This window comes from Pholis gunnellus (assembly GCF_910591455.1).
Source record: "Pholis gunnellus genome assembly, chromosome: 14".
Classification (NCBI taxonomy): domain Eukaryota; kingdom Metazoa; phylum Chordata; class Actinopteri; order Perciformes; family Pholidae; genus Pholis; species Pholis gunnellus.
Window position 1 is genome coordinate 14,293,260 of NC_136541.1, and position 25,838 is coordinate 14,319,097.

General features: G+C 44.3%; 2 protein-coding genes across 2 annotated transcripts; one reads left to right on the plus strand and one right to left on the minus strand.

Annotated features, from left to right (window-relative positions):
- The first annotated feature begins 125 nt into the window (after positions 1-125).
- stk11 (serine/threonine kinase 11) lies at positions 126-15,023 on the plus strand. The gene is made up of 11 exons (XM_079172503.1): positions 126-264; positions 1,085-2,017; positions 7,211-7,294; positions 7,472-7,561; positions 7,940-8,072; positions 8,312-8,448; positions 9,314-9,441; positions 10,716-10,773; positions 10,928-11,121; positions 13,358-13,602; positions 14,323-15,023. Exons 2-10 carry the CDS (start codon positions 1,734-1,736, stop codon positions 13,564-13,566), a joined length of 1,317 nt encoding a protein of 438 aa, XP_079028629.1. The 5' UTR covers positions 126-264; positions 1,085-1,733; the 3' UTR covers positions 13,567-13,602; positions 14,323-15,023.
- Positions 15,024-17,508: 2,485 nt separating this feature from the next.
- On the minus strand, positions 17,509-24,533 carry cbarpa (CACN subunit beta associated regulatory protein a; the record flags this gene model as incomplete). Its single annotated transcript, XM_079172988.1, has 9 exons — positions 17,509-19,324; positions 19,404-19,608; positions 19,738-19,936; positions 20,658-20,801; positions 20,899-21,079; positions 21,163-21,325; positions 21,430-21,491; positions 21,658-21,803; positions 24,486-24,533. 9 exons carry the CDS (start codon positions 24,531-24,533, stop codon positions 17,509-17,511), a joined length of 2,964 nt encoding a protein of 987 aa, XP_079029114.1.
- Between the last annotated feature and the right edge of the window lie 1,305 nt (positions 24,534-25,838).

The following is a 25,838-nucleotide window of genomic DNA, read 5'->3' on the forward strand; positions in this document are numbered from 1 at the left end:
AAGGCTAAATAGCTTACAATTTAAACTATGTATTGTGGGCACTGGGTGACATTGTTCTCGTTGCTCAGTGTGTGGGAGGAAACGCTTTGATTTGACGCATTAACGTAAGGGCTGTCAGTGCGAGTCGGGGGGGGAGGTAAACAAGATGGCGACAACCTGAGTAGCAAGAGTAACACGAAGACTGACATTTTACTGATAGACCCAAGTGAAACATTTGCTTTGACCAGGACGGACTAAAACCTGCAACGATTCATATGGATAAAGGTGAGACCCGGTGTCACGGTAGTTAACTAGTTAGCTCGTTAACTAGCTAGCATGCTAGCAATTTACCTCCTGAATCTGAACGGCTCGCTAGACAACGCAACTCCGGTTAGCTCGCGTTAGCGGGATGTATCGGGATCGTTTCTCCGGTGAAGGGGCCGGCTTGGCTGTTAGAGCTGATGTTGATTTTGCTATAGGGCCAACATAACGTTAATGCAGTACACACAGAGAACCATCCCCGTCTCCTACGGGGGGCCTCTATCGGTAAACGAGGTGAAGTTGGCTAACGCTAATCTTGGCAAAGTTGGCTATCGCTAGCTGGTGCTGCATAACCAGCAGGGTTAGCTACAGCTGTGTGACGACGTTTCGGTTGATCCTCCCCGGTTGTCGTTGGTCCTCATCATCCACGTTAAATCAGTTGTTTAAGAGCAGACTTCACGGTTAAAACCTGCAATGGTCGCCAAGGGTGTGTACCTCGATGAACAACGTTGCGAGTGTACGTTGGTGAGCTATTCATTCAAGCAGACGTGCTATGTTAGCTTACCAGCTAGCTAATAGTTAACACATTCAATTAAAAACAATTCAAGTGAGCAACGTCAGTGTCAACCGTACCTCACACACGACTGATTACAGCAGTGTGCTGAATGTGCACTCAACACAAATAACATCCTCGTGTCTCATGTGGACCTCACAGCAGATTAGAAACCCAATAAGGTTGACCGCTCAAGTGTTGATGTCTGGACAGATTGTTTACCAAAGAGGGCTAACGTAGTTCATCTATGTGTGCATGTTCATTAATGTCTAAATGCCCTCTTGTTTTCAGGCACCAGGCAGTAGAAAGCGCGGTGGCATGGAGGACACCTGAGGACGGTTGGGACACGTTGGATGGCTCAGTCGACCTCCAGGAGCCGGGCTGACACTGCTGCATGCGTTTGTCTGTAGATCTGAGCTTGGAGCCGGTCCAGCTGTACACACTTATGCATCCTGAGGAAACCTGTGCTCTGGAGCATGGACCTTTGACAGAAATGCTGTGCTGCACGGCCTTGAAGCAGGACTGGTCGCCTCTACCGTAGGCTGTATGGTGTTACATTCAGAGTTAAGCAGAGAATAGTAACATTTTAGAATCACAAATCACATTTCTGTTCTACTGCACAGAATGCACAGTATCGTACACTAACTTGGCACTGGACCCAGCACGTTTTGTTCCTCCTCTGTTCGCACCTCTTGAGAGAAAAGAGCGCTAATGTTTACAATTTGGGATTGATCTCCCACCACCCCCTCAACTCTCAGGCGTGATTATTGTCTCTCCCGTTGTTCAGTATTTTTTAAGTCGTCTGTATTCCATCTTGTGGAATCGAAACACTCGGCTCAGTGCTTAAAGGTTACCAGTGGATTACTCCCCAGCAGCAATCGTAGCTATTTGTGAACAATTTGCACAGGAGGCTAAAGTTGTGGCTGCCGAACTATCAGTCATGAGTGCCGGCGAGCTGCAACATCTTGACTATCTCAATGAAAATGAACTGATGGAAATGGATACGTTCATTCATCGCATCGACTCTACAGAGGTCATCTACCAGCCGAGGAGGAAGAGGGCAAAGCTGATTGGGAAGTACTTGATGGGGGATCTGCTAGGTGAGGGGTCGTATGGCAAAGTGAAAGAGATGCTGGACTCAGAGACTCTTTGTCGCAGGGCTGTCAAAATACTGAAGAAGAAGAAGCTGAGGAGGATTCCCAATGGAGAAGCCAATGTGAAAAAGTGAGTGTTTGTCAACCTGCTTTCTTTGACCATTTATTACCGTCTTTGCGCTGCACTCTTGACAATTTCAGTCATTACACCAGTGTCACTGACTTAGATGATTCTTTTCAGTTCGGGATAGTCCGTCATCCTGAGATACAGTAGCTTTGACTTGACTGGAATTCTTGTTCTTAATATGAGTTAATTGATTTAAATCTCCAAACTGAAAGTGTAATGACAACGGTTAACTGGGCTTCATGCCTGTCCCGCTTTATTAACAGTCAATCCCTGTGCACAACTCGTAACTTTCATTTAAACCTGCAACTGAACTATTTCCCTTGAAATCTCACTACTGTAGTTTCACTATAAATACCAATATAATACCTTTTTGTATTTACTTCCCTTTCTACAAACATTTTTTTTTTCTCATTTAACCAAATAAGCCAAACTTGTTAAACTAATCAGCATTTTGCACACTTTTTAAGAATAGTTTACACAACATTTCCTCTCTGGCCTCTTCTGGTTGAAGGGTTCATGTCTTTTGCACGTGTGCTCAGGTTCCACCTGTTCCACACATGATGTGAAGTTGCACTCGGCACACCCCGAATACGCTTCTGCGTCAATGAAAACTGTTGAAAGGCCGACAAAAAGTTAATTTAGCTTGTGTTTCAAAAAACGTAGCCTGAATAATAAACAGTTCTAAAGGAATTAAAGTATAAGATGTTTCAGTTTAAACGTATACCAGTCATAAGCTGACACAGACCAGGACTGCAAAAAATCAGCACCATGAGTTTAAATGTCCACAGGAAGGAGGGAATACCTCATCTTCATGCGTTGAGTGCACTTCAGTAAATGGGTCAACTTGTTTGCAACAACCCAGTTGTAAACATTGCATAGAAAAGAACCGTGGTTGCTGTAATCGAGGTGAAGTAATAAGGGAAGCTTGGTTAACACAGCTAGACCTTTTCTACAAAAACAGCCGCAGCATGTTGCTTTAACCAGATTTCGCTCAATAAGTTGCTTTGTTTGCACATTAATGTAGTCGGTGCAACCAAATATGTTCTTATAAATCATTGCGACTCAAGAAACTAAAAGATTACAGAGAAGAAACAGTCATTTAACAGTGTTGTTTGTTGCCAGTGTTTATTAACACTGGGAAATGCATCACAATGTATCACTTCATTGATTTTATTATGTTGAGCACAACACAGGAACACAATTTTCTCTTTGTGGCGTTGCTGGTAATATAAATCAAAATCAGGCGGTTATCAGATTAAATATCTTAAATGGATTTTTTTAACTTGTTCTATTTGTTCCAGTCTGTCTTAATGCCTCTGTGATTTGGCTGTAGCACAGGTTTTAATCACACCGTAGTTCATTAAGTATTACTCCAGCCTTTCGCTGCGGGCCTGTGCTAATTATAGAGGAAGCTTTAGAAAACTGTCAAAATGAGTTCACACGGAGAGAAAGAAGAGCTGCAAGATGGCGCGCTTTGTAGGCCGCAGTCAAAACGTCAGCAGAAGAGTGACGAACAGCCCATCGTAACGGCTCAGGGAGAACAATTCTGTTACTATAAGCTACAAGCAATGTTGTAGCTTATAGTAGGAACTATAACTTAAGTCTGTCACAGAGTATCGTGTTAACCATTCTAAGATAAGCAACTTAATGTGAAGAAATGCCATATTTCCCCCTCTCGGTCTGCAGTTAGTTGGGACTGAAAGCAGCCTGTCAGCAGCAGCAGCAGCTGCAGTTCTCCATCAGTGTCCACACTGGATCTTTTCACTCAGAAGCTTTGAGAGCGCTAGCAGCCCGATGGACTTTATGCCTAAAACGACACCTCAGGTTAAAGTGTGACGTGCACCTCATTGAAGGTGGAGGTTAAAACAGACGAAATTCCCAAATGCAAACCCACTGGTGACGTATGAGAAGCACCAAAGCTACACCGAAATTATTTAAAAACAACTCGTATTAATGTTCTGGAGGAGACAACTCTTAAGACCCGGCCTTAGTCAAATCCAGAACTTAAAATGACTGTTAAGTCAGTCAGTCCCCATGTTACGTGATAGGTTAAGCAGCTTTGTAAAAACAGAATGGTGAAAAACTCATGTTTAGATGTGTGAGATAAGTGATTACTATGTGTTCATATTTCTTTACATGTTTAAACAATTTAATAAGGTAGATACTCGATGGAAAGCTACTTAAATTTAAAAACTGGTCCCTCTTCGCAAATATTTCTCCTCCCATAACTCTTGTTTTCAAAGGAGTTGTATTTTTTAAATCCTGGCTACATGTATATGTTTAGGACAAAGCTGCAGAGGTTGGCTACATGGTTGAGTCGCTCTGTTCGGACGACCTCAGCAGGGTTCTGTCCTTACGTCTGCCAGCCGGAGGAAGCCGGACTCTCCCGTTCAGCCTCTGCTCAGCATTCCTGTCTGCTGAACACTTCCTGCTTTTTACAGGGTTGCCACGGGAATGGGCATGCTCATACCAGCATCGATTGAGTAACGCCACTCCTGTTTCTACGGCAACGCCCCAAAAATGCCATTTCCCTTGTTTGGAATGACGGGAGCGCGAATGCAGACACGCATACCTTAAACTAGACTCCGACTCTGGGCCGGCACACGGTGGAGATGCAGAATTTGATCCATTGTTAATGTTGCCACTGTGTGTGTGTGTGTGTGTGTGTGTGTGTGTGTGTGTGTGTGTGTGTGTGTGTGTGTGTGTGTGTGTGTGTGTGTGTGTGTGTGTGTGTGTGTGTGTGTGTGTGTGTGTGTGTGTGTGTGTGTTATATCGCATCGCTGAGTGCTGAAATCCTTTCAGCTCTGCAGCCTGCAGGCCTTGAACACACACGAGGTCCGTCAGCACACATCTGAGCTCAGAGACTGCAGATGGACTGCAGCAGTCACTGCTTTATGATTTGTTTTATGGAAACGAGTAGCGATGCAGCTTGGTTTGCTACATTTCAGGCATGTCGTCCGTGCTTGCTGTCCAGCTGAACAGCAGCGATGATGTATTGCTTATAAAGTATGCTATTCATGCCGTACCATATTTCTTTAACAAAGTTAAAGATTTTTTTGTCATTTTGACAATTCACTGTATAAACAGACTTGAAGGTACCCCCCCCCCCCCTTCCCCCACCCATGATACCATTTAGAAGATATACAACTTAATCTATGCAAGGATAATATATAAATAAATATACAAGTAATATAAAATAATCATTGTTTAAGAAAGGAAAAAGAACAATCTGCAGTTCAGAAGTCTCGCCCACGGTGAGCGAGGAAGTATTTTAGACTCGAATGCCTTTCCATATTTTAATCATCAGTCTGCTTTTAGGCGTGCATGAGTCAGCTGTCTTCTTACCAGTGCAGCGATGCAGCAGCAGCAGCTTGTGTGCGTCTGTGCGCAAGCAAGCGGCCGACTATGCCCAGAATATCCCTTTGTCAGTAGTACGATTGTGTAAAAGGCAGAGGACTGACTCGGCTCACAAACTGCAGGGTGATAAAGGACGGGACAGTTTGTTGTGAGATTGTGAAGAAGTAAAAAATAAAGGATGAACAGACGAGGCCTCAGCACTGTTAGAGCTTTATTTAGTTTTGGTACAGGCGCACTCCCTTCATGGCTTTGACTCACGTCTTTCCCGGAGGGATGGGGAAAATCTCTTTACATAAGAATCATTTTATCTTCTACAATTCTAAATATATATTCACAAAGACCAAAAATGTATTCTTTTATTTTTGTCAGTGACCGATGATGTCTTTGACATTGGTTACATAACGGTTTGTCCACGCTACACAGTGATGATGAAATGGTAAAGACAGAACTCCACCTCGAGCATATGGGACCATGGTGATGTCATACAAAGACCATCGTGATGTCATACAAAGACCATGGTTATGTCATACAAAGACCATGGTTATGTCATACAAAGACCATGGTGATGTCATACAAAGACCATCGTGATGTCATACAAAGACCATGGTGATGTCATACAAAGACCATGGCGATGTCAGACAAAGACCATCATGATGTCATACAAAGACCATGGCGATGTCAGACAAAGACCATCGTGATGTCATACAAAGACCATCGTGATGTCATACAAAGACCATCGTGATGTCAGACAAAGACCATGGTGATGTCAGACAAACACGACTACGTGCGGCGACCTCCAGCTCCTCCAGTAGAGCTTCCTCACGCTGGAGACCCCCAAAAGATTATCTTAAAAAAACAACCTTCAGTGACTGCAAACATTTAGGATTTTATCGTCTCCCCAATGAAGAAGGAAGTTGACACGACTGAAACATGTACAGAGAACAGCATCTAGTTTTTATTCAATATTCACTGCTGCTAATTAAAATGCATAACTGTCATTCATTTGCGGTAATCTGAACAAAGTACCTGTGAGACAGATTGAATCTAAATCTAATCACCAGATTCCCGTCCCTAATTGTTAGGCAGAGCTCTCCTGTGTGTGTGTGTGTGTGTGTGTGTGTGTGTGTGTGTGTGTGTGTGTGTGTGTGTGTGTGTGTGTGTGTGTGTGTGTGTGTGTGTGTGTGTGTGTGTGTGTGTGTGTGTGTGTGTGGATGTGGATGTGGGTTGTAAGTCTGTGGTTTGTTTCTTTGCGATCTTCCACATCCAAATTCATTAGCGTCCCTTCTCACAGCTCTGGGATGAATGTTGAGTCTCCTGGGTGTGTTGCCGTGCTGGTGATTTAAACCTCGTCTCCTTCGGGTTATCGGTCTTTATGAGACCGCTGTTATCGACTGCTGCTACACTCTGACAATATCAAGTCTTACAGGATCATTCCTGCAATTGTGTTTCCCACGAATCACCTTCTAGGAGAGTCTTATGTTTCATCTAACTGGATATACAAATTGAGTTTCTCGTTACTAAATCGCAATTCATTTGAATTTCAAAACGCCAACTACTGCGATGTGAAATGATCGGAGTTGCCATCGATTCTCGTCTCTGCTCAATATGCAGTGTATAGCTGCTCGGTATGCTTCGGTATCGTCCGACACCCAAAGCCCAGGTATCTGTGTCCGTATCGGGACTGAAAAAGTCGGACCGGTGCATCCCCAACGAGCACCTGGCGTTTATCCTACAGTCTCAGCAGACAAGCGGCAGTATTTGATTATACAACACTTCCTGTACGTTGCCTGATTGATCTTTTGCATGTTTGTTTTTTTTTGTTCTTTTGTATGTTTACAGGGAGATTCAGCTGCTAAGAAGACTCCAACACAAGAATGTGATTCAGTTGGTGGATGTGCTCTACAATGAAGAGAAGCAGAAAATATATCCTTACGTTGTGAATGAGTTGATTTTAGATGTTAGATTTGAATGTTGCTGCTCCTGAGGGTTATTTCTAATGCCTAAATATTTCCATTTGTTACCTATTGTCTTTATAATAGGCTCATTATATTAAAGGATGTGTTTGTTTGCTCTGGTAAATCCCCTTGACTCCTGACTCACGTATATGGTGATGGAGTATTGCGTTTGTGGGATGCAAGAAATGCTGGACAGCGTCCCAGAAAAAAGGTTTCCAGTGTCTCAAGCTCACGGGTAAGGGTCAGTTTTTCTCTCTCCCCCCCCCCCCCCCCCCCCCCCCCCCTTCTCTGCTCCCTCTCTCCCCTTTTCTCTTCGTCTCTCTGCTATATTTAGAACAAGCCTCTCTGCAGCCATTGCTCCAGCCTTAAGTTTAGATCTCAGACTGCAGGGCCTCTGCTGTTAAGATAACTGACCGTGGATTGTGTGAATGTGTGGTCACTGCTGAAAAGCCACTGACGCCAAAGTACAAAGTGATGAAGGTTCATGTCACCACAGTGATAAATTGTTTGAAATGCCAATTGTTTTTGTTTTTTTACAACTTGCAATATGAAACACTTCCAGTCTTTAAATTGAATCTGTCAACCCCTCTATTTCTTTTTTTTTTTTTTTCAGGTACTTCTGCCAACTCTTAGATGGCCTCGAATATTTGCACAGCCAGGGAATAGTTCACAAAGACATTAAACCAGGAAATCTGCTGCTGACCACAGACGGAGCGCTTAAGATCTCCGACCTGGGAGTAGCAGAGGTGAGCTTTGTGCTGCAGCATGGTGTTGTCACTGCCATGTTGGCGAGGTCTCATCAGAAACCTTTGAGTGACGCCATGTTTGATGCAGTCTATGGTCTCAAAATGTTATCACTACTGGTTCTACTGTGGATAGCGTTGCTTACGAAGGAAATGTCTTCAAGTTATTCAGTTATTTCATAATTCCTATTTAAACACTTAACTCAGATTCTCACTAATCTTATTCACTCTATATTTTTCAGGCCCTTCACCCATTTGCGGAGGACGACACATGTCGCACCAGTCAGGGCTCACCGGCCTTTCAGCCTCCAGAGATTGCAAATGGACTGGACACCTTTTCAGGGTTTAAAGTGGACATTTGGTCCGCTGGAGTAACACTGTGAGTAGTTCAGAGCCTCAGGCTGCTCGAGTCCTCAAAGAATGCCTTCAATTTCATCAATTATAGACAGAAGATCTGCTAAGTTGTCGTAATACTTGACAGAAGTCATGGGAAAATGCTCCTGCATGTCCTTTCATAGGGAGCTCAAAGGGCAGAGCAGCAGCCCTGAAGTTATAGAGAAAGACGCTGAACTTTAATATAATAAAGTAACTATCTATCTATCTATCAGATGTCCTTTCTGATTTTCAGTCATCTCTCTCTGGGTACTTGACACATTGGCATGCGTGAGTTGTCCACCTCTGAGGTCCTCAACAAGTCTTTCCTGCTCCTGGTCATTCTGTGTAAACTTCAAAGTGTAGGATTTAGGGATTGAATAGACTCACTGTCTACAATCTACAGAGAGGTTGACGAGTATACGGACATCGTATAGTAAAGAAAACGCTGTGACTACAATGTGCTTCAGGAGGGTTCTGTTAGTCTTTTAAAGAACAGTCAAAAATAACTCCAGAAAGGTCGAAACAATGACATAATATGTTCGTCAACGACCTTTTTTGATGAGATTTGAAGTTTGACTAAAACAGCAAAATGATTGGTTTTGGCTAGAATAGGTAGAATGAAATGTTCAATATAATCTGATGACTGAAAAAGGACAGTTGACCCAGGACTAAGACAAACACTAACAACATCTAGAGAACGTTTTGAAAAGTAATGACTTTGAGTTGTCTATGACTAAAATTATGAAAGATAGAAATAACTATAACGTGACTAAAACTAATAAGTATTTTTGTCTAAAGAGAGACAGAATTTGAAATAGCTGGTAACAGTGTCAGTTTATGAAACTTTCTTTCTTTTCTGACTCCTTCAGATACAACATCACAACGAGTCTGTATCCGTTCGAGGGAGACAACATCTATAAGCTATTTGAGAACATTGGAAAAGGAGACTTCACTATTCCCGAGGAATGTGGACCCCTCCTGTCAGACCTGCTGCAAGGTGAGTGTTTTAAAGAGATAATGTTTTTACCCATAAGGCCAAATCATACTTTCTCATCAAGGTGAAAGGATTAATCCATCGAGTGCAGTATTTCTTTTGTCACTGCAGTCGATGACTCTTGTCATGCATCGTCATGCAACACCATGCATTTATATCAACATAGTAGTGGAAGTGCTTTGCTCAAAGTGTGTTTTTCGATGCTTGTGTAGCATTGCAGACAAAAGTGTCGACTGGAAGTAAAAGCTTTGAAATGGAATTGGTCCGGTTTGTCCAGAAGGTGGTGCTGTGACTCTGAAAGTCACGATGCGAGGCTTCCTCCAAACTGTAGAAAACCCTCCAGCTGTTGACGTAGTTTCCATTGATCTGGAGCCAGCAGCGGAATACTAAACATTTCATAGTCAGGCGTTGCTTCTCCCGATTGGAATGCTGCAATGCTTCTGCCCCTTGTACAAACAAACCCCCCAAAAAAAGAGTCAAGTAGTGAAATTTACAATCGGCTGAATGGATGTAAATCCAAGAAGAATGTTGGGAAGATTATGTCTGCACCAACTAATGAAACAATGACGCTGAATCCCTGGTGTTCCAGCATTGATCCGTCTAATCTTGTTGTTTTGCTGTACTTGAATGGTGTCTTAACCGTGAACAGGAAAAAATAAGAACGGCCACATTCTGGTGCCGTTATAAGTCGGAGCGCCTGCATCCCCCATTTTGTGTGAGCGCGTGACGTCTGTGTGTGTGATGACGCAGCACCTGGGAGATAGTCGCTCCATAATTACACGGTCTAAAATAAGCCCAGTGCCACAAAAGGTGTCCTTCAGCACAGGCGCAGCACTACTATCAGCGCTGTGCACGCTGCCCCCTCGCTGCCTGCTGGCAGACAATCGCATTATTAGTTCTGGATAGACACCGCATCACTGCTGCCTTATCACACCGACGTTCTGCTTCTCCCACAAGATTCAGCCCACATTATGACAATTAAGGGATACAAATCTTCATTACATGGGTACAGCTGTAATGCTCCTCATGTTGATGTTTCCTTACTGTACCTCATTGACTCCTTAAGCTTTGCAGGATGCCTCGACACGCGGTGATGAATGAGACGATTATGTGCATTAATTAATGTTCCTTGAATGAGTTTTCCGTCCGTCTCGCTCCTCTCTGCGGCGACCTCCCACCGGTTTTATGTGAAAACACTTAACAGACCGGTAAAGAGGAGAAATTGTTCAGGATTGTTGTGATTCAATTCAACCTTTTTTGAATGTTTGTTTTCCCAGGAATGCTCGAGTATGACCCTGCGAAGAGGTTTTCCATACAGAACATAAGGCAACACAAGTGAGTGATAAAAGTATTCTGCATTTATCGTGTATCTCGTGTAAAAATCATAAAGTGCAGATTAAAAAAACGGTGTGAGAAGTGTTTTCGAAAGCATAGTTGAAGTCAGATCTGTCCTTTACACGTCCATCTCCTCCCTGCCTGTCCCTGCTAGCTGGGTGCGTAAGAAACACCCTCCGTCTGAGCCCCCTGTGCCCATCCCTGCCAACGCGGAGAGCAGGGATCCTTGGCGGAGTATGACGGTGGTGCCCTACCTGGAGGATCTCCACGGCTACACTGAGGAGGACGATGACGAGCTGTACGATGGAGAGGATGAGATCATATACACTCAGGACTTCACAGTGCCAGGTACGCGTGAGCTCAGACTGTTATTATTTATTATTATTAATCATTATGTGCTGTTACTTCTTGATTTAGATATACGTTTGTTGTTTTTACAGTGTGTGTTGTGAAAGCATCAGTGGTTAGTGAATGTCTTTTGTGTAGTTTAGGTTAGTCCTCTATTCTCTCTGTTCTGACTTGGAGAAGATTGTAAAACATCTGTAGTCTCATTGTCCGCTACTTCCTCCTTTTCATGACCGCACTGAATCTTCCTTCTTAGAAATGCGTCGCGTTACACTTACACCGAACCGCTTCCTTGAGTCAAAAAGACTTTCATCAACTTCTAACATTCAACTGTCACCTGTGACTTAAAGCCAAGAAAAACATTCTTGATGCGCTTCACTGTGACGTGAAAGGCAGAAACAGGAATTGTTCACGTTATATTAACGCCATGCTTACACTGCTTTTACTCATTTCAGGAGGCTTTCCTCCGTTACTGCTCTTTTGTTTTAGTGGTTGAAAAAAACTTGAACTATTTGATTTTGTGTAATCAGAGTTCCAGACATGACGGACATAAACTGATCCTTAAATATGTCTTTTAAAATGTCCAACATAATTTAACATGACCTTGTATAAGGCTGCATATTACATCACTTATCACTAAAAACACAATGAGGTAAACTAAGGCTTACCAGAAATATCCCTCATTCTGTCGCCTGATAATAAGACTGAATTATCGTTTAATTTCACTTCATTAATTCTGACATTTTGGTCACATTTGGCAGTTTTCTGTTTGAAGTTTCCCGACATTTTTAATTTTTTTTTCTGTTGACACTGAAGCTGCTGTAGCAGTTGCCAGGATCAGCCAACGTAACATTTTCCAAATAGATCAAAGAATTATGTTGTTTTAGTATTTATGATTATTGTATGTCTAAGATTAACTTGGGGGCAATTTGTAGTACAGCACAGTAAACATAAATATGTCGGCAAAGTTAAAACACAGAACAACCGAGACAAAAACAAAAGTTCATGATCAATATCTATCAACAGATCAGAGATTTTTTTTGTTGCACGTCAGCCTTCCACAGCTGCGTCGATCTCATCCATGCTAGTTGGAGTTTTTCTTTCTGTATTTCTCATGAATGTATGTAGTTAGCCAGCTTCACGTGTGTAGGAAGATCCTAAACCCAGCTACAGAGCTCTGATTGGTTGACGGTTCACCAACTAGGAATGGGTAAACAAGGCTTAGATCCAGAGTCCCGTCTGGAAAAAGCTACATTTTATGTCAATTTTGTTTATTTTCAGAAAACTTTATTTAACTGTGTGTACAAACGTTCTCGGCGTTTACTGACTTTGGGGTGAATAGATCATGACGCCATCTTTTATATTACACTTCATTTGTTTCCCCGCTCTTCTTTTATCTTTTTCTCCCAGAATTCAGAGCCTTTATCCGTTGCCAGGCAACAGTCGGTAATAATAAATGCAGTAGTCGTGTCGGGGACCTAGAAGTGGTGCTCCACATGAAAAACAAGCGGAGCTGCACGTTGTGAATGAAGGGATCTAAAAATAGTCCAGCTGAAATGGTTTTGGTGTGGGAGTATGAAAGGTTTGTCAGGGTTCACTCCCACACGCGCTCGACACGGTTTCAGATGAATTAAATAAAAGAGTCGACGGTAAATTAAACAGTAAGACCGAATGTTTCTCCTAAGCAGCAGCTACATCGCCCTGCTGTTATTATTCTCCTCCGTGTTACACTTCTCACAGTGTGGGAAGTTATTTAAGAGTTTCTTTGCCTAAAACACACGCACTAAGATGCACCGATCGATCGGCCGCCGGTCAAAACTAGCTAGTTGTCAGCTGATCGGCCATGTATCAGTGGAAATCTAAATCCGCAGGTCAGAGATTTAAAAAAATCGGAAATCGGTCGAGAAAACACAGGCGCACACCTCTGCACCTGAAATTGAAAGATCACATTGAGGTTCGGGCCTATTTTTCACTCGGCTGACTTCCTGTTGTTGTCGGTGACCTGACATTTTGCCAGTGCTGCTGACAGATGAGCTTTTCAAAGGTCCCAAAAACAAAATGTGTTAACAGCTTTTTACAGCAGCAGCTCTGTTGTAATTTCCATCCATGTGATCACTCACAGTTTTCCACACTCGTGCTATTACGTCACGCTTGCTGAAGGACGCAGCGGTCGCGACGGCACTTGTTTGAAACTGTGACGGATTTGTTCTGAGCCTGCTGTGCGTGTACTTTTTTTTAGGACAAGTGGCCGAAGAAGATCTGGATCAGGGGCACGAAGACTACAGTCCAGCTCTAGCCAAGCCAGTTTGTGTGAACGGGACAGACGGGGGGTCTCTGAATAGCAAGGCCAAAGCCGAACGCCGATCCTCCTCTTCATCCAACCCCTCACGTAAAGGAGTCTCCACAGCCAGCAAGATCCGCAAGCTCTCCACCTGCAAACAGCAATGACCCCCCCGCCCTCTTCCCTCGGCAACAACCCGCCTGGTGAGTGTGTAGACTCTGAACAAAAGCTCTGAATTGTGTTCAGAGGACGTCTTCCGTACAGTAGACAGAGGAGAAAGATTGAGATAAACACCTACGGAGCACAGTCGAAAAGATGGGAGGGACGAGATAAGAAGACGTTAGAAGAGACGGAGACGTAGAGATGAGTATCAGTGGAAGAGGGAATCGGGGAGGAGAGAGAGTGTGTTGATATTCAGAGAGCAGTGCCTCTGACTCACCACCTCTCCCCAGGAGGTTTCCTATACAGTCACGAAAACGAGAACTGGACTCGTCCGGTCTTGGGGCGTCATTTTTCTATTCTCCGTCAGGTCTAATCTAGACGATAACCTTCCAGGGGTTCGTCAGTGGCCCCGCATTCAGGAGAAGAAGTGGGACCGATTGTATGCTGCAAGCGTACACAGCAATTGAATAGGTTGATCTCCTCTCTTTCCAGTTACCACCCACAGCTTGCTCTTTCAGTCTGTAGCGCATACAAACCAGTCGCAGTGTGAGGCTGTTTGTCATGAGTTCAGTGCAGAGGAGAGGCTGTGTATTCATTTGTTCAGGCGATGACTCACCCTGGATGAGAGAGAAAGTGGGCTGTCGGATGTGTGTATCTCTTTCTCACCCAGTGGATGAGTCTGTCCAATGTTAACGAATGAGATATCAACTAAAACGCAACCACACCAGACGTCTTGTTATATTCTGTCCTCTGTCTCTCAGGTTGGTCTGTCCCCGTCCTTCTGTGTCCGGAGTCCTCACAGTTGTGAGAGAAACCTGCTGACGTTTATGCCCCCGAACCTCCTTGGACCACTGGCCTGCAGAGTCTTTCGAAGATGCGGTATGAGTGACGGGGAGGAGGAGGACAGCATGAAATGTTCTTTTTGCTCGCAGACTGAGGCACTGGCTGTGAAGATGGGGTTTTTTTTTTCCTCCCATATTTTTGCTCCTTTCAACTCTTGTCATCCACTTCTGTCATCTAGTCAATTTCCCGTCTCCACCCTGTCACCCTCTTAGGAGGGTCAAGTGTTGCACCGGACGTTACAAACACCATCACCCCTGTACCCCACCCATCCAAACCCCCCCACCCCACACCTTCTGTTTCTATTACTACTTTTGTTTTTACAGAACCCTAATGGCAGTTTTTAAGACGCATTGTGAAGTGTAAAAAATTAAAGAGGAAAAAAAAAGATTCAAAAGTTATGAATAATTCTATATTTAAATCTATAATGAGAATAATTATAATAGTACTCTACTACCACAAACTGCATGCTGTACAGAGCTGGGAAAAGGGAAAGTGCTGAAGACTGAAGCTTTGAGATCCACCGCTGACCTGTTTCCATTTAGGTTCTTTTCTTTTTCTTCTTTTTTTCCAATGAATATTTTTTAATTATTATTTATATAAAATATGTCCCAAAACAGGCTATTTTGTTGGATGATCCTTTGTCCTGTTTTTATTATTTTTGTACCTGCCCTTAACGAGGTTATTATTTGACGGGAGCACTACTCTCGTCTTACTCTGATGTCTGCAGCTAGTTTGTAGTCAGATCCTAGAATATCAGGCCGATGCGGCTGCAGGCGGTGTGCCGTCACAATCTCCCCGCAGTCGCCTGTTTTTCCAGCGATGCTGCTCCTTTATTGCGCCGATCACATCCGAGGGGGAGCCCCGCCCCTCTCTCTCTCTCTCGTACGCAGCCAGGCCCATCGTCAGCCCCTCGCTGGGAATAGATCAGAGAGCAGGTGAGTCATTGCTCTGAGGGAGGGAGAGCGCAGCGCTTCACACGTCAGCAAGGTCGACGCAGAGATTCTCTGTTCAACGAAACACACGAGGAAGGATGAAGAGATGCCTCGCGTTTACAGGCTGAATTAATATTCCAGCGGTGTGATTAGTGTGTCACACCTTCTGTTTCACACAGTACATAAGCTTACATGAAATATGTTACAACAGTATAAAACCACGGGTTGCGTTTTTTTTTTCCATGTTTTTATTCACAAAAATGTTTCGGTCCAAAATGAATAAGGGCCTCAGTTGGTCCCACACGGTCTGGCATTCGTCAAGGCTGCGAGACATTTTAATTTTCTGCACTACTCATTTACAATAAAACAGATGGTCCACCATGATTGAGGACAAAGACATGAGTTTTATAATATACATGTATTCTAGATCCAACCCACGTCTGTGAAAGGAACAGGGACACGCTCTACCTGCCCGTTTCCCAGGTGACATCATGCATAACGTGCTGCAATGTTCTCCTGTTGAAGAAATACAGTTTGACATGAATGCGCAACGACTAGTGTTACAACCATCCTGGCACACAGTGGATTCCTGTGATGTTAACCTGTAAACACGGAGGATATCGGCAAAGCATTACTTTAAGGATTGGGCTGCGAATATTTTATCTTTTCAATGGCAACAAATAAACAAAACCAACAAGATGTCAGTTTGTCTCTTAATATTTTCTGACTTCCCCAGCCCCTATGTGGTTCTCAGCTCCAAGCCCATTGTTTTTCAACTTGAGATAATTCCTAAGAAATGGTGAAATGTAATGGTAAATAATTTACTAACACTGCTGGCCACTGCAGTTTTTAGAAAACCCTACTCTTAATGGGAGTACATGTTCAGCCGTGGATTAACGGCGCAGTTTTTTATAATGAAAGTAGTCTTCACTCAAAATCAATGAATGTGCCTATTTGTAGCAATGATTGAATGTCACCTGCTCCAGCGACGTGGCTCACCGTTTTAGTTTTTTAATAGTTTACGGACAACAATGGAGAGCTGTAAACTAAGTCAGGCTTTGACTACATCATTCCTGATCGTATCATGAAGTCATTGTTAGTTTTGGTCTTTTCATGGGATTTGTTGACAATAAGAAAAATATAGAGTATCACCAGACGTGTCTTTTATTTAGTAATACGGAGTGAGTTTATCCCACTGCTATTCAGTTTCAACCTCCCCTTTCACAGCCTCAACTCTTTGTCACCGGACCATCTGTCTGAAAGCCTGAGAGGCTCCCATGTCAGTCACTTTAAGTATCATCTGTCAGTCTCACCCTCAACAGAGTCCCGGCACTGATGCAACACTTCGCTCAAACCCTGATACCGCCTCCTTAATTATGATGAATAACGGGGACAAATCATTAACAAAAATCCTATAAAAATATATGAAATATGAGTATAAAAAATCCTTGATGCATGTTATTCCGAACGCTGTGTTGGCTGTGTAGTTTGGGTATCCCATCTGTTTTTACAGATCTGCTGATATGGTGTAAATGAGAGGGTTGCGAGCGATTAAGTTATGTTTTTTTCTTTTACATGGTCACTGTTCTTCTCGCCAAATACATAAACCTCAAGCTTTCACGGAGACATTTACCCTCGTGGTGATCGAGACGAGAAGGACACTTGGAAGGACATGGTTTTGAAATGAGAGAAATGGGTGACGGACACTCCATCGTTATCTTTCTTCCCATCAAAGTGCTTTTTGTTTTTAAAGTCAAAACTGTACAGTATTCACATACACATTGTTTGGACATACAGTAGCATGCTGAAAATTCACAGTTAAGTCTGAAAATATTACATTTTTCTAAAGATGGGTCTATATTTTCAAAGCTATGTAACAAATGCATTTGATTTTGAGAATGGTTACCAATAAAAAGGGGCAACACGTGTCACATGGCGTCACAGTGGAAATCAAGGTCTGAATGGAAATGTTGGAAGAGACTGTTCTTCTGTCCTTTAGGATATGTCTGGGTTTTGATGCGTCAGCTATTTACCCAAATATAAGGGACACAAATGGCCAAGCATCTTAACACATGATGCTTGAAGTGCTAAAAGACCCTTTTGTTGAAGTCTGTCGTCAATAGATAATGGATGTGAAATAAAGTCGATGAAGAAGATGAGATTATTAACAGGTTATATGGGACTGAAGCCGGGTGAGGCTGTGTGTGACACGGTGCGCACACGCTCCGTTCCGCCCTGGCTGAGCTTCTCTGCACTGCGCAGGCCGCCGTAGAGCCTCTCTTCAACCGACACGACCAGCTTGTCTGTCAGGCTGCTCTCTGATAGAATAGCTTGACTGCTGTTGTTGTTTCTGTTGTTGACTCTCGGATCCATGTTGCTCGTCTGTGTAGTGGTCAAAGACCGGATAGTTGTGCTTTCCTTGCCCTTTTTTGTAGAGACCTGGCACCCTGGACCCTCACCAGTCGACTCTGTGCAACTCCTTGTTGCGTCGGCTGTACTTTCTGCGGGTTCCTCTGCACCTCCTTCACTTGGCGGATCTTTGTCATCTGTGCTCTCTTTGGCGGCTTCCTCACAGGCCGCAACCTCGCTGGCTTCCTCATCAGCAGCACTCGCAATGCGCGAGAGTGTGCTGTGATACCTGGTGTCCAGAGGGTAACCGGCGCTGTCGCCTCTCCTCAGCGGAGTGAACCTCTGCCTCTCCAAAGATGGGGAGTACCTACCCCCGGCACCTGACCCTGGGTCGCTGTATTGCTTGTGTCGCTGCCACTGTTTTCGGAGGTGAACTCTGGATCGGTGCCTGGAGCGCAGCGGCGAATCCTGCTGGTCAAAGCGTGGATCGTGACGGAGGAACTCGTTGAAGAGAGCGTCTGTCTTCTCGTCGATGCTGTAGTCGCGGCGGCGGAGACGGGGTTTGTGGGGAGTAGAGGACTGTGGGATTGGCTTAATCAGAGGAGACATCAACTGTGATTGTGATTCTGGAGGTTGAAGGGATTTCAGAAGCTGATGTGGTTCTTGAAGGGTAAGAGACTGGCTGCCAGTTTGAGATCTCTCCCTTAGTTTCTCCTCTGTGCCGTCTGCCATCTCGTCCTCCAGCTCCTCCTGAAACTGCCTGGCCTCGACGCTCTCGCACACTGAACCTTTTCTCCCAGAGCTGGTGAAGAACAACCTTCTCTCAGACGCCGTCTTCCCTCTCGGAGCTCCAGGAGTCCCAAAAAGGCGCATTTCCTCTGGTGCCCTGGATGGTGCTTCAATGGAGGTGTAGCCGCTGTCCATCTGGAGGAGTTTACGGTTCCCTGCCTCACCCTCTCCCCCAGCTCCACTTCCCACCTCATTGTCCCCACTTGACGCCCCTCTGATTCCTCCCTCCAACATCTCTCCCTCGCCTTCTCCTTCAGGCTCATCGTCCAGGTCTTGGGACAAGCAGCTGTCCAGGCCAGAGCGAGCTCCTGCACCACCATGGGATGAGACGCTGTCAGGATCGCTGCGGATGGACTCCCGATCTGTGCTGCTCTGGTCTGAGGAGGCGTATTGCTCAAGAGAGGCTCGCAAGCTCCAAATGTCTCTGTACAGGGAGGGAGGGGCCTCCGAGCTCTCCTGGCGCATCATGAAGGAAAGGGATGAGCCTGAGCCGGCCCTTAACCTGGCCTCAGCTCCCAACACCAGCTCATCTCCTTCATCTGCCTCACTTGTTTTCCTCACGTCCGATGTCTGTGTGTCTTTCGTTGTATTTAACATGTCTTCGAACCTTTCCTGTACAGCAGTTACTTTTCGTACAGCAAACAAGTCGTCATCTTCTACCGACTCTAGCCCGACTCCCGCTGCTTCTGGTCTTGTACCTGCACCAAACTTTGTTTCTGTTTCTACTCCTGTCCCATTGGCTGTTGCCTCCTCCTGCCTCTGGGCGCGACAATCATTGATTGGCGAACAGAGATCCTCTCCTCTGGGGCCGCTGCTACCACCTAACTCCACCATGGCCTCTAGTTTTAACCTGCAGAGATGGAAAACAGTTAATCATTCTTTCTGGGAATTTCATGGTCCAAGTCATGGGGTTATGGAAAGGGATGTACCTGCTGAGGAAGATTGAGGACGTGAGTACAGTGTCTGGTTGAGAAAGAGACTCTGCAGAGAGGGCCTGGAGGCCACTGGTCGGGACAGGGGACTGTGGGAACGACTCAATGACCTCATCTTGGAGGGACAAAGAGTCGTCATCGGTGTGATCAGTGGTTTCACTTGCTGCTCTCTGTCTCTGGAAGGGCCTTCTCTTGGGGGATCCTAGTAGAAATACACATGAAAAGAAAGAATGTCTACTTGATGTTTTTCACCTTTTCTATATATTTCTTTTGCCTTTTTACATCATTCACTAATCTAAGTTTATCATCTATTTATGACATTTATCCAAACCTTTGGCATCCAGGCTGGCAGCCCGATGACTGCTGTCAAACTTCCACTTCCTGAAGTAAGGCCCTGCCCCCTCCAGACTGGCATGACGCCGCAGTTTAGAGAAGAAATGTAGAACTGAAGTCTGTCCCGGAGCTTGAGTCGACTCTCCTCTCATCCCCCTTTCGCTCTCAGCCTCTCCCCTGTCCCCGATAGCCTCCATCTGACAGAAGAGATGAAGGGAGAGGAGGACGGAGGGAAGTGATGAGACATTAAGGAGGGTTGAGGCAGACAAGCTGAGATGAATCACGACGGGCAGAGGCAAAGCCCCTCAGGGGACAGCAGTTTGTCATATTGTCACTCAGCTGCAGTGATGACTGATGTCACAGTGCATCACTAGCTTTGAGCCGGTGGCAGCTGCTTTTCACAGCTCTGTTAATGTGTGACACAAGTGGGTCAATGCTGATGAGGAATCTATCTGGGCAAATGCATTTCTGGCTCACAACTTTACTGTAAAAAAATAAACATTTAGTGGTTTGCAGATTTTGAGGAAATGTGTTCTTTTCATCTAAACAAAAATGTTTCAAGCGGGAACTTAAAGCGTGCACAAAAAAAGCTGTGATTGGAATCTTTTCTGACAGACATTCCTGAAAGTCTGACCCGGAAATGTTGACGTTTCACTGATGACAAAACCCAGGATGAAAACTTCAATAAAAACACTGAGCGTATCATCCCATGATAAAGAAGTGATAAAACAAGACTTAGAGTCTGCAGCGGTGTGAGGTTGTACTTATAGGCACAGCATCAGTTGATGGTCTGGACGAAAGTGGTTCACCGAGCAACATTACCCTCCAATGCCGCTAGTGTGGCTAAAAACGTATTGACCTGTAATATGCAATGACCATTTTATAGCTGCCACAAAGTGTAAAAAGGGTTCAACTCACTGTCTGGGACCATGACTGCTGTGCTTTCATGGCGGATGAAGCCTGTCTGGGGGCCTGGTCCAGTATGGTGGAGTGGTGCGGGTCTCCAGGCAGACCTCCGCTGAGGCTGAGTCCCACCCAGTCAGGGACTCTTCTCTCAGTGGGCTGGAAAGAGAAATCAACGCAGGGAGACAACAAAAATGAGGAAACGAACCGGATTTGGTGACGTGAGTGAGATAAATCACAGCCAGGGAAAAGATACCTGGTAGATAGTGAGGGGCAGTTTTGGAGCTGCAGTCTCATTGATGTTGACGGTGCTGCTCTCTGTTGAGTCACACTCCATGATGGTGAGGATCTTCAGGTCACACGGGGCCGGAGGCAGGTGAAGGTGGGTCAGCCGGGCCTTTTTCAGGTGATGGAAGTCTCCCTCAGTCAGAGTGTACCTGAGAGAGAGGACGAATCATTTAATCTGATTCCACCGACAGCTCGTCCAAATTATAATGTAAAATCACCTGTTTAACTGTACCTGCGTCCCTTGTCCTGAGTCGTCTTCTCCTGTTCATAAAGTGCAGATTCATTAAATGAAACTCTGCGGCCGGTAGACCCAGTGGAGACAAATCGCTCCGACTCTCCATCGTGACAGCTGGCAGCTGAGACAGCGTCTGATTCATCCAGATGAATGGTGATCTCTGAGCGACAAAGAGAAGAAGGACGAAGCGAGGGCATGAAACAACGTGAGTGACGACAGCAGAAGAGAAGTATGTATGAACCTAAGAAAATACACAGCTCTGACCTTGGGTGGGCTGAGAATCCTCAGCATAAGTGGTGTTTGTCTTCTCTGGGTCATCACTCGCTCTGACAGGAGGAAAAGATTTTTACTCTTTGCAAGCGTCACGCCACAGCTTTCAACGTCAGATTTAATCCACTGCTGTTACAATCACGTTGCCTCCTGTAATCCCTGCGTGTAAAACCAGGCCTACCCAGGTCCCACAAAGTGTGTCACCTAGCCGGGCGCACCCACCTGGAGTAGCGTCGTCCACCCATGCAGCAGCGGTGACAGAAGAGGAGCAGCAAGGAGAGCAGGACCAGCATCCCCCCGGCAAAGACACTCAGCAGCACCAACAGCAGCACATAGTCCTCCACCTGGCCCGCCGCCACAGGCACATCCTGACCAACAGCAGCCGAGAAAAGAGGTTATAGGTATTTAGTCTACACAATACAATTATGAGGTACTTGAAGTTTACTTTAGTATAGTGGTTGAATGTTAGAATTAACCAAAATATTTTGAAAAAACAGGTAATAATTCTCTTTAAGAATATAAATATGTATTATTGCACCAGTTTTCCAATCTCACCCTATATCTCCCTTGGATCAAAAGAAAACAACAACAAAAATATAGTGTCCTGAAATTGGAATTTTGGATATTTTGAATTTTCCTTAAAAGTAAAAAATAGATCTCAACCTTTTCTTGCTGTATAAAAATCAGATATTGACAGAATATATAATGTGGCATTAAACATATCGGCTTTCAAAACCAGTATCAGCCAAACCCTGGTACCCTCTGTATTGTCACCGTTCCACTTTAATTCCCGATGCTGTATTCACATGTCATTGCTGGAGCTCGTAACTCGCTCCTTAAAAGCACAAAGACATATCTCTGTTGTCATATTTCGTTGTTGTGAGCTCGCTGGCTGCGTTGGTCCTGCTGGGGCAGTAATTGATTCTTCTCCCTTTGAGCTTCACTGAGGAATATCTTTGTCGCATTACGCTGCCAGCAAATCCTCGTAATATTTAATAAGGAGAGAATTAACACTGAGAGTCTCTGCCTCCTCACAGTGATTCTTATCCACACACACACACACACACACACACACACACAATGCTTTACTCCCTCTGATTAATACTCTGTCTTGCTGAGTGAGCTTGGGGATGCTAATCGAAACGTCAGCGAGACCCTTAATTCAATCTCCCAGCTCTTCTCAATGAGGGGGAATTGAGGCCTCCGCAGGCTAAAAATGGAAATCGGAGGAGGTTGCAGACGCACATGAGCAATCCCCACACCAGACTTTCCTGGCTCTTCTTCCGATGTCAGTTTCACAAGAGAGAGAAAATAATTGGGCTCTTCTCACCGTCACAAAGGGAATATTCATCTATTGCAACATTTAGCGTTACATAATATATGAAAAATGTTAAAGGTTGTCATCGTGCACAGATTTAAAGAAAACTGAGAAGTGGAGAAGCTCCTCACTGAGCACAGGAAGACCTTTAGATGATGATGACGGCCTTAGCAAGAGCAGCATCAAGGTCAATAACGGTCATTTGAAAGTTTGTGCTCCTTATACAACTGTAGAATGAAACATTCGAACATTTTTTTATTATAAGGCCAAACTGCCTCCTTATCTGCACTGTTTTAGGTGAAAGTGTTTTTAAAGTTTTTGCTTCAGAGACACTTTAAACTAGATATTTGTACAAGCATGGAAGGAGTTAAAAGCAGGATTAAGGACTATTTAACCACTGAAAGTTTAAAGTACAGCTCAAACCCAAAGCCTGCTGCTGACAGACACTAAAGGGCTGCAACTAATGGTTTTATTTTCATTATATTGTAATCTGCCCATTACTTTCTCAATCAAATGTTTTGTCTATAAAATGTCAGAAAATTGTGAAAACTATTTTTTGCAAGTCTTTTTATTTGTAGTTAGCTTTCTCCAAATGTCCTGTTTTGTCTGACAATCAGCTAAAAAACAACAACAATATATTCTGTTAACAGAGAATGTTTGACATTTTGATTGAAAAATGACTGAAACACTTAATCTTCTGTCAGTCGACTAATGGAGTTGCATTTAAAAAAAAAAACCTGCTTGTGTGTGTGATAAAGACTGTGTTGGGTTGACTCTGCATTCAATGTAAAGGTGCTTCCGTAAGACAAAGCATCAATCAATCTGTGTCAACCTCAACCGCAGGCTCAATCCAACAGCAAGCAAGTCGCAACATGGAGGAGGGACTTTCCTCTTATACAACCAGACATGGTTGACGATTACGTGAGAGCAAATGAAAATACCCTTTTCCCCCCTCTTTTCATTCAACCTCAAACCTGCTTCAGGCCTGAACATGTCAAACTAAGTCCCATGTCATACAAACACACACACACACACACACACATAGAGTATATTTTCACATTCATTAGATGCCATAGTGGCCTACATTCTGCTGAAGCCTAGGGAGATCACAGTATAATGTGTTTGAAGCCGTATGTGTGTGTAGGTAACATGCACACCTTGATACACACACACACACACACACACACACACACACACACAGAAAGCTTGTCAGAGCATCTGTAGCTTAATTAAATCTGCTGTTTTCACAAGCTCAGCCAAACAGGAAGAACAACACGATCAATCAGCCTGAGCAGCGAAGCCTCCCGCCAGTCTTTAGGCCATGCTTCTAACACATACTCTCGAGGGAAGCTACAGTCCATTCTCCCTCCGCACAGACAGCTTTAACTGTCCGATAATCACCTCCGCAGGCTCAGATATACTCCTCGGCCTCCAGGGGCTATATGGCACTCAAATTCGGCATCAAAATAACGCCCCGTTTTTGAGTAAAAATCTCTTTTGGATGCAGATCAAGCTTTCCCCCATTACAGGGCCTGCTGGGATATGATACCTGTTACTGGGACAGTGAGGCGTTAACTCACTGCCTGTACCTATTTGTGGCTGCTTTTGGCTGAGGTCCAGTTCAATCTGTAAAGTATTGTGGGAGAGTTGTCGCAGACACCAGCTGATGTGAAGGTGGGGAGACTAGTGTTGGTGGACACAGAGTGGGAGGGGCGGACGTAGCGGTACTCACGGTGGAGTGCTCAGTCAGACTTGTCAGAACAGGCGAATCATTGCTCATGGTCCAGGTCAGCGTGTGTGAACCCTGCAGAGGATGGAGACAGTGAAGTCAGACGGAGCTGCTGCTTCTTTCTCGACAATAACGCGGTTTCTGTTATTTCATGCGGAAAAGTCAGAGAGCAGGAGAAACAAATCCTGTGACCAAGACCAACAGTGAAATGATCCTATCTTATGCATATGTCATAGACCTCCATTGTTTAAAAAAACACATCAATGAGCCACACAGTTGCACCGGGTGACATGTTCCTTCAACGTGATGAATGTGGGCACTGTAGTTTGTTTTGAATGTCACACAAACGTCCTGCTGCAGTAAATAAGCACCACTTGTGTATCAGTCCTCAACAAAAACATGATTTCTTCCTATTCCAGAAACATTTGATAGAAAACCTACAGAGCCCACCAGTTTTAAAATGTAAGTGTGCATTGATTTATCTTGTGATAATTACTACATGGGCATTGTGTGATCACTCCTAACCGAATGACTGGGCATGTTGTCCTCGCGTGTATCAATATTCCAATTCAAAGACGACGACGAGCCATCACATCTCATCTCATCAGGGAGATGAATTCTAACCTTGTCTACGCCAAACAGAAGAAGAATTGTGCTCATACTTTTTGTGCTGATTATTGACTCCTGGACTCTTGCTATTTAGTATTAGACTTCCAAACCCCCAGGAAGAGACCTTGGAAGCTAATTTAGCGACCAAACTGGGGAATTAAAACTTCAAGGTTCTTCATGTGATGTCATTGGGCTCAAAAAGACTCCCCCCCCCCCATAAACTTACACTGAGAGAGTGACATCTGTTACTCAGTGTAACTAATTTTGTTTTGGTAAATCAACTTTCCAGTACGAACACATGAATAGCTCTTAATTAAATCATTAGGTCCTAAATTGCACTAATAGCCAAATCCAAAGTTATTTCCTTTCTCCGTTCATGTGAATGAGCCAGAGAACGAAGCTGGGCCGAGCAACAGAAAACAGTAAACTGTGTTTGCAGACTGTACAGTACCTGCACCTCATGACAAGTAAACTGGTCCTCTTGTTTAAAACTGCTGTAATACATTTAACATTGAGCACAATGCATTAAATGTGTCTAAAGATTCACTGACATCTCCTGAAGAGGGACTGTTACACACACACACACACACACACACACACACACACACACACACACGAACAATATCACACAATAACCAAGAATCTCTCATTTCGGTCATTAGACGACAGTCCACTGTCTGTAAAATAAGACGGAGACAGACAAAGATGTAAGAGAGGGAGAAGACTGACACATATATTATACACAGA

Bases quoted from the DNA above. Each gene is read 5' to 3' on its own strand.
- stk11 (XM_079172503.1), top strand. From the start codon at position 1,734: ATGAGTGCCGGCGAGCTGCAACATCTTGACTATCTCAATGAAAATGAA. The intron at 2,018-7,210 runs GTGAGTGTTTGT...GTATGTTTACAG, and splicing joins GGAGAAGCCAATGTGAAAAA to GGAGATTCAGCTGCTAAGAA. The intron at 9,442-10,715 runs GTGAGTGTTTTA...TTGTTTTCCCAG, and splicing joins CCTGTCAGACCTGCTGCAAG to GAATGCTCGAGTATGACCCT.